Here is an 18038-nt window from a genome sequence, read left to right as displayed (position 1 = left end):
GCTGGGCGCTGCGTCCGGATGTTCGGACGATGGAGAAAGAGCCCGGTGGAGGGGGAGCTAAGGAGGCCTTGCCCATTGAACCCACACTTCATCGCGTCCCTACTTCACTATCGGATAAAGAGACCGAGGTGCCCAGTAAGGGCCGGGACTCGGCGGTCTGCGGGGAGTGCGAAAAAGGTGTTCCAGCAGCCTCGGGTTACGAGCGCTTCCTCGGGTATAGGCGGGGGCCCGCCCCTTTCCGGACCGCCCACTCCGGCGCCTGCCCGCTGGTCCCCACCCACGGAAGCGCTAGGCCAATCAGGCCGGGGGGGAGGGGGGAAAGTCGCTCTTCGGGTCCAGCTCCGCGCTAGATAAGCCTGGAATGTCAAATATTTGTTTGGGGGTGGGGCCCAACAGTGAAGTGGCTCCTCCCCTGCCCAGCCTGAAGCGCGCGTGCGCCTGGCGGAGTTGGGCCTTCATCCACGCCTTTGCGGCCAACGCCTCCTCACCCTAGGGGCTCTCCTAAAACACCTTGGCGAGCATCCCTCCTTGTCGGGCTCCTGTCTGGGCTCCGGCTTCTACAGGACAGTCCGGCGTCACCACCTTGCCATCTGAGAGCTAACTCGATCTCGGTCTCAGCCTTCCCGGAGCCCCCATCCATTTAACCTCTAGACCTTCACGCTAGGCCCTTCCCTATTCTTCCTTCAGCGTGGGTCTCGAGGTCAGGTCTTCAGGGAAGCCGCCTTCTTGAGGTGACCTCTCCAGTGTGGCATCTCGAGCCATCCTGGCAGCGTGGGGGCAACTCCGCCCATCTCCAACCGCATGACAATTCCCGATGCTTGGACTCTTCTTGAAAAACTAAATTCATTAAAATAACGCTAGAGCCCCTGCTTTGCTGAGCTCCTTTACTCATCTTCAGATGGATCCTCCCAGATCACAGCATTAATACTAAACAACCCTCACTCCTTTCCCCCAACACTAAAGTAACTTCATAATAAATGACAATAAATCATTTATTGTGTCCTTATACCACATCCGCCCTGAACTCAGATCCCGGAGGACAGGCTCATTCCCAGGGCTTATCACTGCGCCTGGCTTGTAGTAAACTTGCTCAAGACTTAATGAACGAATGAATGGTTGTCTTAAGTGCTTTGTTTTGCATCATCAGCCTAGTAACTTTCAGCACTAGTAACCTTCCCTGGGGCTACCGGTCTTTTCCTCTAGGAGTCTCATCTGAGCTCTTTCCTCCCCTCCCAACCCATCCCTTGTCCTAGTTAACCCCTGCTCTTCTTCCAGATTTTCTCTGAAGGCACCTCCCTCTGTAGCAGGGGCCCCCACTGTGGTATGAGATTTCCTGTATTTCACTGGGCAGTGTCCCCCACCCCAACCCAGCTACTAGGGTTCATAAATCGTTAATGAATGAATTGAAGATAACATACGTGAAAGGGGTGATCAAGGCTCCAAAGGTCCAGCCCGTAGCGTTTCCCAAACTATAATTCAGGTACTTGGGGGAAAGGAACTTGGTCCTGTGATCCAGGCCACATACTCGCGGAATCCCATCCTTATCTCAGCCCCTCGAGGCCTGCTATGGAGGCAACTGGCGCTCCAGCAGCTCCAGCAGCGGGTACGTGAAGGTCGGCGCAGATACCGGGTGGGGGTCCTCATGTGGGCCCCGGAGTGTGGCCGGTCATTTGGACCTGCAGGGCGTCCAGGAGTGGTGTAAAAGGGCCCTCTTCTCTCCCTCCCAGGCCAGAAAATATCCCACTGTGGGAGAGGATTCTACGCTGGATGCCTTGTGGGATCCACTGCGGCGATCTACACTCGCCGGCTCAGGCCCATCCACACCCTCTGCGGCCCAGTGGACCGCAACTTGACCATCCGCAGCTACCCTTATCTCCTGGGCCTCCAGTGCCAGCGCACTGGATTCCACCCAGGTTCCCAGCTGCGCGCCTTTGCCGAATCTTCGCTGAGTACCCACCAGAGGGCGCACTGACCCTGTCGCCCGAACCAGGCGTTGGGGGCTGGGAGGAGGAACTTGCACAGGAGAGCCCAACCGGGGGCAATGCTCCAGGACAGAAGTGAAAAGAGAAGGGCCTTGAGGCCGCCTCCCTCTAGTTTGAGCATCTTTGTGGCTCCTGGCTTCCTGGACAGAGGCCGTTTTTAAGCTTGGTTTTCAAGACCTCCAACCTCTCTGTTCCACTCCCACCCACCCTGTGCCCCAGAGACACTTACTGTGATTGTTCAGGTCTCCAGGCTGTTGCACATACTAAGCTCCCTACCTGGAGCACCCACCCACCTACTCATCCCTTTGTTTTCCTGGCAAATTCCTACTCATTCTTCAAGATCCATCTCGAATGATTCTTCTTCCAGGTAACATTCGTTGATGACTAAGCCAGGTTAGATAACCTGTTCTGGGGGCGCCTGGATGACTCAGTCAGTTGGGTGTCTGCCTTCAGCTCAGGTCATGATCCTGATGAGGAAGCAGAAGGCTGGCTGAAGACAAAGCATAAGCTGACACTCTGCAACCACCCCCCATCCCCCCCTCCTGGGTGGGACAATATGTGACATTCTTCCAGGAATCTCCCAACTATCTTAATGTTAATGGCTTGCTAGAAGGGAAAAACAACCTTAAGTTGACAATGGCAAGGCCTCCAGTATCTTGTAGGTCCTCCTTAGCATATGAAAGTTCTTTTTCCTTACCGCCCCCCAACCCCATAGTACATTATCAGCCACCCCTCACACCCGGTGCTGCAGCTCTTTCTGCCCACGGTCCTGTTGCTGTGCTTTAATAAACCAGCATTCCGCACCAAAGACGTCTCAAGAATTCTTAGTTGTTGGGCGCCTGGGTGGCTCAGTCGTTAAGCGTCTGCCTTCGGCTCAGGTCATGATCCCAGGGTCCTGGGATCGAGCCCCGCATCGGGCTCCCTGCTCCGCGGGAAGCCTGCTTCTCCCTCTCCCACTCCCCCTGCTTGTGTTCCTGCTCTCGCTATGTCTCTCTGTGTCAAATAAATAAATAAAATCTTAAAAAAAAAATAGATAACCTGTTCTGTCATGATTTGGTCAGTGTTTGGCTCTGGCATCAGAGGAATAGGAGCCTGATGAACTGTGAGCTTTAGGGAGAATCAGTTGGCCTCCAAGTGGGCTCAGCTCTGGCTTAGAAGCCATGGTCTTGGTTGGGTTGCCCGAAGCCCAGGCACCCACCTGGTCCAGATAGGGCAGCTTGGAACTTGTGCGAGCAAGAGGGAATGCAAAGGGCCCAGTGTAACAGAGAAAGGGCAAAGGCTGTTGGCTGGATTCTCATCTGAGGCAGATAGCACTACCGGCCTGTGGACCTCTCAGTCCCTTATCTCCTTCTCCAGGTCTGACAGGCACCAACCAGGACCATATCCTGAAAGGGGAAAGTGTTAAAGAAGGGGGTGTATCATTCAATCATTCAGTATATGTTAAGCACCTGCTGTCTGCCTGGGACTGTGATGATGATACCCAGTAACCAAGAAGGCAGTTGCACCAGTAACAGGCAGGTGAAGGCTTCCTCTTCCATGGATTATATTCCGCTGGGAGTCAGGCAGGAGCTGCTTCAGAATCAATGGTCATGTCTGGTCTGAGGCCTAAAGGCAGAGCTCAGCTGAGTCCCCAAAACTGGGAGCTGCAGAGTGATCCCAGGGCAACAAGTGCAGAGGTCCAGAGCAAGAATGAGGTTGTCCTGTTCTAGGCAGCGAGGAAGCTGCTGAAGGTGGAGACAAGTGAGCTGAGGAAGAGGGGAAGTGAAAGTTGTGGGAAAAGTCCAGAGTCGCCTGCAGGCTCCTCATTCACTATGAGTGAGATGCCTATGATGCATTCAGTAGGGGCATTGTGAGTGGGGTTAGGCGGACAGTGATGGGCCTGATTTAATGTTTAATAGTGTCAACCCCATGGAGAACAATCCATAGGAATAAGGGCATAAATTGGGACATGAGCAAGGAGACTACTATGGGGATGAAAGTAGTTTGGCTTCGGGAAGGTAGAGCGGGTAAGACTTGGTGACCACCTGGTTGTGGGGTCTGAGAATCAGGATAGTATCTAGATTCCAGGTCTGCAGCCAAGGGGGATCATGTGGATGGCAAGGTCATTGTGAGAAGGGGGGATCCTTACCTTCTGATTCCTCTCCTCTCCACAGTGCCAGCACAGATCATTGCTGACTAGGTCTTGACATCCTCACCCCGCAATGGCTGTGGTTCCTATCATCCGCAGGGCCTGTGGAACTGGGACACCCTGTGAAGGGTCCATGGTCACCTGAGGCTGCTGGGCTGACAACACATTCAGACTGGCCACAGTCCAAGGCAGCCCAGGCCATCCTGATGCCTATCCTCCCTCCACTTAACCCTTGACTATGGACTCCTGCCTGTCCCTAATACCGGCAAAAGGATGTCTATGGTCTCCCACTGTGGACCTGCACTAGATTGGTCCTTAGCAACCCCTCTTTCTGGGGGCCAGGATGGAGGTGAGGGAGTCAGGGTTTGGGGTCCTTGCCAGGGCCTGAGGGAGATAGTTGGACCTTAAGAGAGTAGTGTACCCCAACCACCAATATGTTTCCCTATAAGAACACAGGAGGGGCAGGCCAAGAGGGTGAGTTGATTCATCCAGGAGTACTCTGAAAGGCTAGAAAGGGTCAGCCATTGGCCAAGAGGAAGGAAGGAAGGAAGGAAGGGGTGGGCTAGAAGTCTTAAGACCAGGGGATGATCAGGGTGTTGTCTGGCCCTCAGGAGGAAGTGTGTGGAGGATCAAGACTTTCTGTCTCCAAACATACTGGTCTCCGTATCCTAGAGTGACCCGTGGTGCTGGTCATATCGCCAGCTGTCAAATCTGCCCATTCTGTTTGCCTCTGATTCCTCCAGCAGGGAGTCTGTGTCCTCTCTGGATCCCCAGTTTGCGTGTAGTGGGAATGGTAGGTGGACTCCAAGGTCACAACACCTGTCCTGCTCTGCTGGGGAATCTGCCAATGGGCCATGGTCATAGGGTTGAGGTTCAAATCCACTTTCTCTGGGGCACTAGAACTGCTCAGTCTGGAGAGGTGACTCCATATTGCCCGAAACTAAAACTTTAGGCGGGGCAGCCCTCACACCTGGCCTCTACCTGTCCCACCCGCATTCCTAATCCCTGGACAGACGCAGGGCGCCCCTGGACCCCTTGCTTGAACCCACGTGCCGTCGGGGCAGGGTGTGAAGAATCGGTGTGGGGTCTGCACAAAGGTCCTGGTCAGCTCCCGGTCCCCTAAGGCCCAATAACTTTCCGGGATTCACTTCTCCTCTTCTTCCCCTTGCTCTAACCAGGGTCTCTCAGCAGCGGCGAGCACTGGACTCTGACTCCACCCTCGGCCCGACTCGTTCCAGAACCGGGGGTGAGGGTACACAAGGCTGGGTTGGGTATCCAGCAGCGGCGAGCTGGATCCGACTCGTCCGGGACTGAGCAGAGAAGCCAGGCTGAACCCGGATCGATCGATGCGATCGATGCGCTCGGCGCGCGGCGCGGTCCAAGGAGGGGGCCTGGGATCCGCAGGGGCGAGGCGGCGAGCTCCGACTGTGAGGGACGTGCCCGGCGGCGAGTCCCTATTGGCAGGCCGTTTGGGGGAGGCGGATGCTGATTGGCCCGGCCGCCGCGGCCGAGTGCGGGCGGTGGGGTTAAGCGCGTCACCGCCTCCCCGGCCTAGGCGCGAGCACAGAGCGCTGAATCCGCACCTCGGACCTGCAGCGGCGGTGTCACGCAATGGGTCTTCGCCTCTGTCCCTACCATGCGGCGCTGCTCCCGGGTGGCTTCCTGTGCCTCCTGCTCCTGGCGGATCCGGCGCTCCCGGTCGGACGTCCCCCCCCCGTGGTGCTGGGTGAGGCGCGCGTCCAGTCGTGGGTCCGTGTGTTCGTGGGTCCGGCAGGACGGGGTCCGGGGGCGGGGCGCTATCTTCCAGGGCTGCATCTGCTCTGAGCATGCGGTGAGGGAGCATATGACTGTCTTGCCCCCTGGGTCTGTCCGTCCACCTCCCGCCATGCTGCGTGCGGGTGTGGTCAACCTCTGCTCACCTTCCCCTGTAGAATATGGGGTAAGTGGGAGGGCTACGGTGCGGTTGTCCCTCAGTCCTCCTGTCTGCGTCAGCCCCAAAAGTTGCCTCGCTTTATGCCCATATTTTAGCTGGAGAGACCGAGGTCCTTTGGCCCCACTCCTGAGGATCGCCGGGGGCTCGGGTTTTCTCGGATTTGGTCCCCAGGGTCCTCATTGTTGGTTTGGGCATGGCTAGGAGGTTCTCTCGACCCTTCCAGCCCCGTATGTTTCAGGAGGCATTATTAAAAGGAAGCTTTTTGAGGAAAGAATGGCTCTCCTAGCCTACCACCGAGACTTCCCCCACCCCCAAACTTATCAAATGGGTGGCCTTAGGTCTGAGGGAGGAGGCTTAAGGGAATCTGAGGATGGCTAAAGACAGAGGTAAGGTTTGGGACAATGGCTATGAACAGACGTCAAGAAACATACCTGTACTCTTACCCTGCCAGACCAATTTGGACTGGGCTATATTGGGACTAGATGACCTCCCCTGCTTATCCCCTCCGTGGTCCTGGCCCCTGCAACTCTACAGGAGCCACAGTATTTCCTTGTGGTGGTGGACAGGGAAGAGACTTCTGTCTTGGGAGTCTTGGATGCTTCATTCAAGCATTGAGTTGGCGGCCAGCCAGGACTCCTAAAGGCACAGACATGTTACATATTGAATCTGCTACAGCATGACCCCCATGCTCTTTCTAATGGGAATATTTTAATGGGGATGATGCACATTGCAGAAGCGTAGGGTTGGCAGGCAGTGTGGTCCCAGGGGGGTCCCCCACCAGGAGCTCTAGGCCAGGAAATACCCCAGGGGGATGCTGGGCTCAGGTTCACCATGGTTATTTGGGCAGACATGGCCCTGCATTCCCTAAACTTGCAGGGATCCCCAGAGATGAGGTCTGTGTTGGGCAAGCACAGAGAGTCCACCAACCCAGTCAGGAAAGGTTTCTTTTTTTTTAAAGATTTTATTTATTTATTAGAGAGAGAGAGTGAGAGAGAGAAAGAGCACAAGAGGGGGGAGCGGGAGAGGGAGAAGCAGACTCCCTGCTGAGCAGGTAGTCCGACGCGGGACTAGATCCCGGGACTCCAGGATCATGACCTGAGCCGAAGGCAGTCGCTTAACCAACTGAGCCACCCAGGCGCCCAGGAAAGGTTTCTTGGAGTGTGTAACTAGAGCTGAGGCCAGGAGAGAGTACCAGGAAGAGGAAACTACATATTAGAGGGAGGGAGGTAAGCAGTCCAGGCTGTCTGGAATGGAGTTGGGGAAGGAGTGGATTGCGCAGGGCCTGTGACTGGTTGGGTCATCTAGACTTTATCCTGTAGACCCACAAGGGGCCACAGGTAGGCCTCAGTTCTGAATATGAAGGGTATGGCATTGGGAAATGTGTGGTCCCTGATGCACGCAGGCTTTTTGCTTGGATCACTGCATTCATTAAATCATTCAGTTCTTGGTTGTCCTAGGTCACAGCAGAGGAGCCTCACACTCCACCCAGAGTCACAGAATCCTAATCTGCCTAGCTTCTCAGAGAGTGAAGGTGTTGGCATCAGTTCTGGGAAACCCCCTGGTGGGCAGTGGAAGAGCTGTTCCTGTGCACAGAGCAGGGACCTGACCTTGGCCATCAGAGGATCGGCATCCAAGGGTGACCAGCCTCTATGAGTGAAACCCAAATTGGTGGTAGAGGAAGCAGAGACCAGAGAAGTGATACAAAAGAAGTGGGCAGGAGGAAACTGTAGCAAGTCATTTCTGCCCCTCTCAGCTTCAGTCTCCTTGTCTGTAAAGTGGGCATTGTAAGGATGTTCTCTCCCAGTGTTATTTGCAGTGAAGGGTACATAGATGTCTGTTGTCCTAGTTTTAAGCAACATGGGGCTTAAGAAATCACCACACAGCCTGTGCAGGACAAAAGGCATTCAGGCACAACAAATCCGGTGGCTTCCTCATTTAGCCAATTCCTTTTTGGTGGAGACAGTGACCAAGGTCTCTGTGCTGTCATACTGAAGACTCCCCACTTCTGCATCTGTATTGTTAGGGGAGGTGAAGGCAGGTGCCACACCTCCCTCCCATGGTAGTCCTGAGGACACAGATGATGTACAGGGAGGGCATTCCCTCTTCAAGGCTGGGTTCACAGAGCCCCGAGAACCCTCAGGAGAGCCAAGAGCTGGTTGTTCACTCGGGGATCATGGATTCTAAATGGGGATGTGCTTGGAAGGTGTCAAGAGCATGGCATGTAGAAGCAGGTGAGGCCTGAAAGGTCAGTGGGAGCAAATATTCTGGGAAGGGCCTTAATGTTGGGCAGTGAAGCCAGGGGGATGGGTTTGAGTGTCACAAGGGCCCCAGGGCTCCGTGTAGACCAGGCTCTGTGTAGCTGGTCTGTTGAGCAGCTTGGGCAGAGAGAAGTTATCCTTGGGGCCTGGGCACACCACCCCTACTGGGCCATGGCTGGAATGCTGTGAGGTTTCAGGGTAGCCATCTCTGCCACAGGGGCCAGGTGTGCTGAGAGGCTAGGGCGCTCCACATGCTCTGCTCCCTGGAACCTTATGGGCTCTCGGGAGGCTGGCAGCCACCTCTGTTCACTGCCCCGCTGCACAGGCCTGTCCTGGAGTGCCTTCTCTGGATTCACTTTTGGTTGTTTAAGTGGCCCAGTGCTTTGTCCTGTTTCCCACTGCTTTGAGTGAACAAGGCCCTCCTCTGTAGCCTGGGACAGCTGTGGGTAGAAGGCCTATGGGTTCAAGCCTCAGGGGTCCCCAGCCTGCCAGGTCCAGGGCCTCATGCGTGCTCTGTGTCCCTCCGCAGTGCCCGGTGATTTGGGCAACCAGCTGGAAGCAAAGCTAGACAAGCCAACGGTCGTGCACTACCTATGCTCCAAGAGGACAGACAGCTACTTCACGCTCTGGCTCAACCTCGAACTGCTGCTGCCAGTTATCATTGACTGCTGGATTGACAACATCAGGTGGGGGCTGGGGCACAGACGCCGTGCTGCTCAGCGACCCAGCCGAGAGAGATCTCTAGAACCCGGTTCTGTCTCATCCCCACTTCAGCACACCCTGAGGTCACTGACCTCTTGCCCTTCTCCTTTCCTCAGTCTGAACGGCGCCATCTCTGCACCCTCCCAGACAGAACTTTCTTCCCTTTCCTGCAGCTCTTGTCCCTACCCTTTCCAGCTATGCCTTGTGCTTCACACCCTCTGCGTGAATTCTTTTTTTTCTCCTTAAGATTTTATATTATTTTGGGTGCCTGGGTGGCTCAGTCGGTTAAGAGTCTGCCTTCGGCTCAGGTCATGATCCCAGGACCCTGGGATTGAGCCCCACATTGGGCTCCCTGCTCAGCAAGGAGTCTGCTTCTCCCTCTCCCTCTGCCCCTCCCCCTGCTTCTTCTCTCTCAAATAAATAAAGTCTATTAAAAGAAAAAAAAAATCCCTACACCTAATGTGGGGCTCGAACTCACAGTCTCAAGATAAGAACCCCATGCTCTACCGACTGAGCCGGCCAGGTGCCCCCTTACATGTAGATTCTATGCTCCAGCCCCTATTCATAGCCTCAGTATGGCCTCCACTTCTTCCTTGCCTCTGAGTTGGCCACTGGCCCCTCAGCTTCTTGTTCCTCCTGGGACATACCAGGTCTCCATGTCTTTGTACATGTGGTTCTTTCAGCCTGGAATCTACCTTTACACCCTTTGCCTGATAAATTCCCTCCCATTCACCCCCTTTTTTTTTTTTTTTAAGACTTTATTTATTTATTTGAGAGAGAGAGAATGAAAGACAGAGAGCACGAGAGGGAAGAGGGTCAGAAGGAGAAGCAGACCCCCCGCCGAGCAGGGAGCCCGATGCGGGACTCGATCCCAGGACTCCAGGATCATGACCTGAGCCGAAGGCACTCGCTTAACCAACTGAGCCACCCAGGTGCCCCCCCCATTCACCCTTTAAAACCTGAGCCTGGTCCTTCTGGAAAGTTTCCCTTGCCACTCCCCAGAGCTCTTAACCTTTCCTTCCTCCAGGCCACATGCCTATTTCCTTTCATCCTTATCAGGTGCCAAACTTTGCTTTGAAGGATGTTTCCCTGCTAATAAGATAATGTTCTGGGAATGACTGCTTATCGAATACAGGCACTGTCCATATTATATACTTTCTTTCATTTAATCTTATAGCAACCCTGTGAGACAGGTACTGTTTTCAACCCTGTTTACAGATGAGGAAATCTGGAAGCTCAAAGATTACAAAATTGCCTAGGGTCACTTAGCTAATAAGTGGCAGAACCAAGACTTAAACCCAGATTGTGTGACCCTGAGCTAAGACCCAGCTCCCTGAAGACAGAGGTTGTCTCTCTTTTATCTTTATAGCAGTAGAACCAGGAACACAACTGGTGCTCAGTAAATGTTTGAGCTGAATGGAGTCTCACAAATTAAATTTTTTTCCTGGAGACATACTAGCTGGTTCTCCAGGTGCCTTGCCTTTCCCTGTTGTTTATGACATCTGCTTTGTTGACTTTTTCCTCTTCTGTACGTGATCAGGGTTATTTCTGGGCTGTTGATCTGCAGTTCTATTTTTATACGAGAGACATGGTCTCAGGTACTGCCAATGGGAGGTTCGGGATGATACTGAGAGGGGCTTGTCTACCTTCATTGGACATCTGACCTGTTTAGAGCTGCTTTGGCTTTGTAGAAAGTTTTCTACACTTTGCTGAGTGGCCATTGGGTTCATCCACAGATTGCCCTAGAGAAAATGGGTCCCCAGGACCTATTATTTGGGTCAGTGTTGGGTATCTTGTCAGCTTTCTGTGGCTGATCTTAGGGGGTTAGGACTCAGGGCCACCAAGGATCACAGGTCTAGCCTGTGTTTCCTTGGGTACATTTGTCTCCTTGGTATCAGGGAGGCCAGAACAGGGTTCCCGGCCTAGCCACAAAGCCTTCCTCCTGTCTCCCACCGCCCTGTCCCATCATCTTCCAGGACTTGTCCGTCCATCCACATAGCAGCCACAGGTGTTTGGGCCTTAGGGTGGGGGTTGCTCTGTTTGGTTCTGTTGTGTGCTACACTTACCCTCCCCTTTGCCTGTGTCGTGTTGGGTGGCAGGAGGTGAATCCACGAAGACGGGGCAGTGGGAGCACGCAAGATTAGGCTGACTGCCTTTGGGTCAGGTGTGATGTGGATGGCAGAGCCAATCTCCCAACCAAATCCAAGACCTGCATTCTGAGATGGATGACATTGAGAAGGAAATACTGCCTTGACGGGGGTCCTTGGGTTAATCTTTGGAATGCGTCTTGGTTGGGGTCTCAGGTGGATGTGGTTACTCTGATCTGTGCTTCATAAACTTGCTTTGTTACTTTTTAGTCTCCCCTATACTTGCCAAACATGAGGATAGTAAGGGAATAGGACTCAAGACACAGGGCAGTATTAGGACACACCAGGTTCAGTGTCACCTCTGGATCATCAGCTCAATATCCTCCCCTGATAGGCTGGTCTACAACAGAACATCCCGGGCCACCCAGTTCCCAGATGGTGTGGATGTGCGTGTCCCTGGCTTTGGGAAGACTTTCTCACTGGAGTTCCTGGACCCCAGCAAAAGCAGTGTGGGTACGTAGCCCTTCCTCATGCCCTCCAGGGAACGGAGCTGGAAGTTCTGCTATATTCCCAGAGTGGGAGAAATGCTGTTAGTTTGAAAGGGTAGCCTGTAAACTGTCTCAGCAGTGTAGCCACTGAGCCTTATAGCACTCCTTTGGGGATCTTCTACAGCAGATGTCACAGTATCCTTGTTGGGCGTGGTGTTGGGGGCAGGCACTGGCTGTACTCGCCCTAATTCCCATACATTACTGTCTGCAGGTTCCTATTTCCATACCATGGTAGAGAGCCTTGTGGGCTGGGGCTACACACGGGGTGAGGATGTCCGGGGGGCCCCCTACGACTGGCGCCGAGCCCCAAGTAAGTGGTCACTCTTGCTTCTTCCCTGACATCTTGGGAGGTGGGGACGAGGAGGTCACAGCCACCATAGGCCCTGGGCTCTCCCCTGCCTCCAGGGCCTCTCGTGTCTATCCCAGCGGTCACAGCTGTCACCCCTAGTCAATCTGTTCTGTCCCTCCCCATCCCTCACCCCAGGATTTCTGGGCCTCTGAGCCCTGGGGAGAGCTAATGAGGCTGAGGAAGAGAAAAGGAGCTCCTAGGTTTCCTCCCTTCCTGGACAGGGAGGGGAAACCAAGCCATTCCCACTTAGATTTTAAAGATTTTTTTTTTTAATTTTTCTTTTTTTTTTTTTAAGATTTTATTTATTTGCGAGAGAATGAGAGACAGAGAGCATGAGAGGGAGGAGGGTGAGAGGGAGAAGCAGACTCCGTGCTGAGCAGGGAGCCCGATGTGGGACTCGATCCCATGACTCCAGGATCATGACCTGAGCCGAAGGCAGTTGCTTAACCAACTGAGCCACCCAGGCGCCCAACCCCCACTTAGATTTTAGCATTTTCCTCACCCACCTAGTCCTGGATCTGGCCTGAAGAACATTTAGTGGTTCAGGCCCCAGGACCCTTCCTTCCTGACCACTGCCTGGCTCTGGCCTACAGATGAAAACGGGCCCTACTTCCTGGCCCTCCGGGAGATGATCGAGGAGATGCACCAGCTGTATGGGGGCCCTGTGGTGCTGGTTGCCCACAGCATGGGCAACATGTACACGCTCTACTTTCTGCAGCGACAGCCACAGGCCTGGAAGAACAAGTACATCCGTGCGTTCGTGGCACTGGGTGCGCCCTGGGGGGGCGTGGCCAAGACTTTTCGTGTCCTGGCCTCAGGTAAGACCCTGTCTGACCTACCCGATATGGGGGCTGATGTGTCAGGAATGGTGCCCTCTCTTTCCTTCAGCAATGTCCTCCTGGGCAGCCTCATGTCTTTTCTCTTGGGTGAGGATCCTTCTTTCTCCAGAGCAGTATGCTTTTCCAAACATCTCTTTTTCCAAAAGAGAGCCTAACGCTACTTAATTTCGTCTCTCTAGTTGGTGTCCTTGGTTATCTGTGTACATTTTTTTTTCCAGCGTGTTCATGCACTGGCCCAGCTGTTGGTCACACAGGTACTTGTGCCTGTGTGTACACACATAGGCTGTGCTCTGGCCTGGCTGGCCTAACTTGGTTTGACCCAGAGTTCTTTGGGGGAGCCTTCTCCCTATCTTCATGCCCACCTTTGCCCCATGGAAGGAAGGTTGGGCTACAGTTTCCTGTTTATGAGTTACACCTCCATCTGTGGCAGTGGGGAGCCTCTGTGGGTAATGCAGGGAGGAAGCAGGTGCAGATTTCTTTGGGCCTGCTTGCCTGGCAGGGGGGAAAGCCACCTCCTTCCCCATTCCTCCCCAGTTCACCTGCCTTTTCATGACTGTCAGAGCCTGCCAGCTGTAGCCGTGGGGCTTTCCTCCCTCCCTCTGCTAGGACTGGGGGTGAACACACGGCCCCTTACTTTAGGAGCCACGAGCCATGGCTATGCTAAGCATCTGAGGAGTTTTCTTCCTCATATCATCAGCACTGCCTGACCTACTTGTTGGTCAACTGATAGTTGCCATCACGTTAGACTCAGTGTAGTGACTGTGGATTGGCTGGACAGTGAATCCAGATATAGTGAGGACTCATTACAGCCACATACTCGGTCCAGCCTGGACCTGAAAGGACAGATGGGGGCATGCCTGAGTTTGAGACAGGAGCTGTGGTTGGGCTCAGGTTACAGCCTTTCAGAGCCTCCCTGTGAGTCCCCTTAGAGCTGTGCCTCAGATTCTGGGGAACTGTTCTGGCAGGCCCTGACAGGGGGGTGGTAGTCAGGGACTAACTAGGGGCTTCCTTTTCCTCAGGGGTCCTACAGCCAGACCCCACAAGAGCTGAAGGCCTGTGGTCAGTCAGAGAGGTGGGGTGATGGGTGGCTGTGGGTCCTGAATACATCAGACGGCCCCTATTTCCAAGTTCCAGCTCACTCCCCAGAGGCCTCACTGGCTGTGTGGTTGGCATTCCTGTGTGAGAAGGGTTCTCGTTCTGCCTGCAGCCTCCCCTCCTGCCTCGTCTCCTGCAGGCCTGGCTGCCTGGGTCAGTGACAGTCCGATGAGTGGGATACGACCAGGGCTGGCTGGCGGCAGGCCTGAGACTGAGCCTAGGAAAAGAAAAACATTTTCCTAACTCCGTGTAAGCAAAGGAAAAGAGGAATGTGTCCATGGGCTGCCAACATGCTGATTCACCTTCAGCAAGGTCGGTGCCCACAAGCCTGGTGACAAGCGCTCAGTGGAGGGTACTGCTTACACAGTGAATCACCTTGTGCGTATGTGCTGCCTAAATCCCTGGTGATGAAGTGCAGAAGGAAAGAAACAAGGCCTGGTCGTGTGCTTCCCAGATGGAGCAAAAATAAAGGGAACATGGGAGGTGCAGTGACAGCGTGGAGGCGCTGGAGGGCTGACTGGGCCCCTCCCTCCCCTCCCCGGGGCCCCACAGAGGCCCAGCGGCAGCTTGCGTTCCTGAGCACAGACTGAGCCAGCCCTCTCCCTGCAGGAGACAACAATCGGATCCCGGTCATCGGGCCCCTGAAGATCCGGGAGCAGCAGCGGTCTGCTGTCTCCACCAGCTGGCTGCTGCCCTACAGCTCCGCCTGGTCGCCCGGCAAGATCTTCGTGCGCACACCCACCACCAACTACACGCTGCGGGATTATCGCCGCTTCTTCCAGGACATCGGCTTCAGAGACGGGTGGCTCATGCGGCAGGACACGGAGGGGCTGGTCGAAGCCACGGCGCCACCTGGCGTGCCGCTGCACTGCCTCTACGGCACTGGGGTCCCCACGCCAGACTCCTTCTACTACGAGAGCTTCCCGGACCGCGAGCCCAGAATCTGCTTTGGCAACGGCGACGGCACCGTGAACTTGCAGAGCGCCCTGCAGTGCCGGGCCTGGCGCGGCCGCCAGGAGCAGCCAGTGTCTCTGCAGGCGCTGCCGGGCAGCGAGCACATAGAGATGCTGGCCAATGCCACCACCTTGGCCTATCTGAAACGTGTGCTCCTTGGGCCCTGATCCGTGCGCCGGGCAGGGCTGTGGGACGGCCTGGCCACGGCCGCTTCTCTTGTCCTTCTGGGCTCTCGCCGCCCGGGAGTTCAGCAGCTCGGGACTGACTGCCTCAGGTCCTCAGTCTCGGGTTGCGACACGTCTGCCACTGGGAAGTGCTGTTTCTTGTCCTTCCTCTGTGGGAGGGAGGAAGGAAGAAAGAGTCTGGACTCACTTGGGGGATCCTTGCTGGAAAGAATGCTGCTGCTGTTGGAATTGCTGTGACCTCAGGACTGGCTCCGCAGGAGGGTTGGCGCCCCAATCCTGAACTCAGGGGCCATTTGTTCTCATACCCCTGTGGCCTTTTCACACTCACCCACCAGGCCCTGGTCCCTCAGTCTTCCTGTGAGGGCTATTACTGAGCTGTGGTCCCTGTCCCTAAAGGTCCCAGGGATGGACTCCTGGTCCCTACGGTGATCTTCCCACAAACTGGCCACAGGTAGGCTTGCTACTGGCTGTGAGTGGCTGGAGCTGCTGGCTTCCCCGTGGCCTAGTCGCTCAACAGCCTGACTGTGGCTTTCTGGAGGCAGCCTGGTTCCTCCTGCAGACAGGGGTGAGTTGTGTTCTCCGTGGTTCCCAGGTCCTGGGGCATTCACTCCTACCTCCCTCACCTCCAAGAAGAGCCTAGCTCGGGATTGGGCAGCAGGTGGCCCTCCATTTCTTGGAGGTGCTGTCCCAGGAGGCTTGATTCCCCTTGGTTGTGTTGTTACCCACAGTATTGATGCTGGTTCCCTTTGCCCTGGGGCTGTGGTTCAAGGATGAGAGCAGTCTCATTGCCTTTTAGGTACTCATGAAGAAAACTCAAGGAAGTAGCTAAGGCCGTTCAGAGGTACCCTGAGCTGCCCTCTTAATAACCCCACCACCACATTACCACCCTGCCCTGGGGTTTTTCTAGCACCCAGGTGGGCTGGCACAGGGCTGAGAGGAGGTAGGGCTCTTGCCCGTCTTGCTCAGCACCTACTCCCACCAGGCAGCTCACTGGTGTTTAGTCTGCAGAGACTAGCCCCGAAACTTGAGTGGGCCCCTGAGAGAGCCAGGTGGCTTGGGGCTCCCCGGGTAGTTTTTTGTCTGCTCCAGAGGTGCTTCATGGATCTTCCTATGATAGCAGGGCTGGAGAGTCTGGATCTGCCTTGGTGGCAGTCATCTCCAAGTGGGCGATGACTGTAGGCCAAGACTCGAGTCTAGCCTCTAGGATGGGACCCCAGAGCCGCAGTCGGGCCGGACTGGGCTGCTCTCCCACCAGGTTTCTGTGGAGCTGGACTTTCTCTTTGGGAACATACCCAGCATCTCTCTCTCCTTGTATTCCTGGATGGTGGGCCCCTCATGGAGCTCTAAGCAGGCTGTACCTTGATTCTGGCAATAAAAATATTCTGGATGCTGTAAAGTACCCTGGCTGAGGCTCTCTTCTGAGCATGAGAGGAGGGAGGTAGTGGAGGGGTGAAGGGGCTAGAGAGGCAGGTAATCAGGCTGGACCCTTCCTGGGGCCTTGATGGGTTCTATCAGCACCAAAGCATGGCTCCTGCGCACCTATTTGGGCCTTACCCTCCTGCCCCATCTCCTGGAATCTATTTCTCCTCCTGGGATTAAGAGCCAGGACCTGAAACATTCCCACTGGAATGTGGCTCCTGCTTTCCCTCTGCTCCTGCTTGGCCGGCAGGCCCCACATACTGCCACAGAGCTGGGGGCAGAGGACAGTCCTTCAGGTCACCCTGGCTGGACTCTGCTGCCCAACCTTTTTGTCCTCTCTAACCTTTCAGGTCTCAGCATCTTTTGACCCTAGAGTTCTTTTTAAGACACCACCCTTCTACTTTGCTTCTTCAGTTTGTCTGCCCACCATCTGTCTCCCTTGGGACAGAGACTGAGGGAGGAGGAGAAACTAGGCTGAGACTAGGTCAGAGACCAAGATGGGCAGAGACAGGGACCGAGACGGAACCAATGGAGATGGATAAAGACAGGGAAACAGAGCCTGATCTAGGGAAACATGTATAGGGATGGGGTCCAGGACTGTCTGTGGTGCAGAGCCCAGAGAGGGGGTTGAGGGCTGTGGGGCTGGTAGGAGCCCCAGTACCTGCCACCTCCACAGAGCCAACCCGGCCTGGGCTTCAGGCTTCAATACACCCTGGACCACTAGAGGGCGCTCTGAACCCTCACTGCACTAGTTATTGGCCAAACCTGGAAGAGAGGGTGAGGATGCCCAGCTGCAATTGCTGGCTCTGGTAAAAGAATAACAGCACAAAAGGGTGCAAACCCCTTACCTCCAGGTCCTACCCAGCCTGAGTCCCAGCTCTGCCCTGACACCCACCCTCCCCTGCCACTCCTTGTGGTGGCCTTAACAGCCACCTACTCACCCCTGACCTGTTTTAGTCCCACTGCCATCCTTGGTTTCACAGCTGGAGAGAGAGAGCATGGAGTCACAGCAGGCTTTAAGACCAGCTGACTGGGGTTCAAATCTGAGCTCTACCAGGTCCAGGCAAGTAGCCTGGGGAGTCTCCTTACCTCCCTGAGCCTCAGCTTGCTCATCTGAAGAATGGAGCTGAATAAATGTGCCCTGCAGGGTGGTCCTGAGGAACACTGATGGTATTGGGGAACATCTAATTCAGTGCTTGCTGCATAGTGGGCTTTCACAGCGGGTTGTTGTAACCGGGTGTGAGACAGCAAAGCCAGAGAGCTGGATGCTGGCAGGTCATGTATGCGTTTGTTGCAGGGATAAGTGGACCAGCTGCCACTGAGTGACACAAGTGAGCGCGGGCGGTCCTTCCTCTGCCTGGCCAGGGAGACAGAAGGAAGGGATCCAGGGGTTAAAGGGTCAGATTCTAATGATTCCAAATATACATATACTCTCATTCACACTTAGGGAGGGTAGTCCAAGCAGAGAGCACGAGGAGGGCATACGAGTGAGGGTTCTTCAAGGTTCATTGTCTCAGGTCTATAGGTAGGAGAACAGAGGGGTTTTTAGGCAGAGGAGA

General features: G+C 54.9%; 1 protein-coding gene and 1 long non-coding RNA gene across 3 annotated transcripts; one reads left to right on the top strand and one right to left on the bottom strand.

Moving 5' to 3' along the window:
- Positions 1–173: 173 nt before the first annotated feature.
- Positions 174–5447, bottom strand: LOC118023865. Its single transcript, XR_004682917.1, has 3 exons — positions 4111–5447; positions 3431–3727; positions 174–2449 (listed from the first exon to the last, which is right to left on the bottom strand). It is a non-coding gene; the product is annotated as an uncharacterized LOC118023865 (long non-coding RNA).
- Positions 5448–5626: 179 nt separating this feature from the next.
- PLA2G15 (phospholipase A2 group XV) lies at positions 5627–16457 on the top strand. 2 transcript variants are annotated; one of them, XM_035024924.1, is made up of 6 exons: positions 5627–5836; positions 8831–8987; positions 11485–11603; positions 11850–11948; positions 12706–12805; positions 14531–16457. In XM_035024924.1, the coding sequence occupies exons 1-6, from the start codon at positions 5722–5724 to the stop codon at positions 15138–15140; spliced, it is 1200 nt and encodes a 399-aa protein (XP_034880815.1). In that variant the 5' UTR covers positions 5627–5721; the 3' UTR covers positions 15141–16457. The 2 variants fall into 2 exon arrangements, with proteins under 2 accessions (XP_034880815.1, XP_034880814.1); XM_035024923.1 differs by having other exon boundaries at positions 12581–12805.
- The last annotated feature ends 1581 nt before the right edge of the window (positions 16458–18038 follow it).

This window comes from Mirounga leonina, unplaced genomic scaffold, assembly GCF_011800145.1.
Source record: "Mirounga leonina isolate KUSES-001 unplaced genomic scaffold, KU_Mleo_1.0 Mir_180, whole genome shotgun sequence".
Taxonomy (NCBI): domain Eukaryota; kingdom Metazoa; phylum Chordata; class Mammalia; order Carnivora; family Phocidae; genus Mirounga; species Mirounga leonina.
Note: the sequence above shows the minus strand (reverse complement) of the source record. Positions and strands in the feature narration are given on the sequence as shown.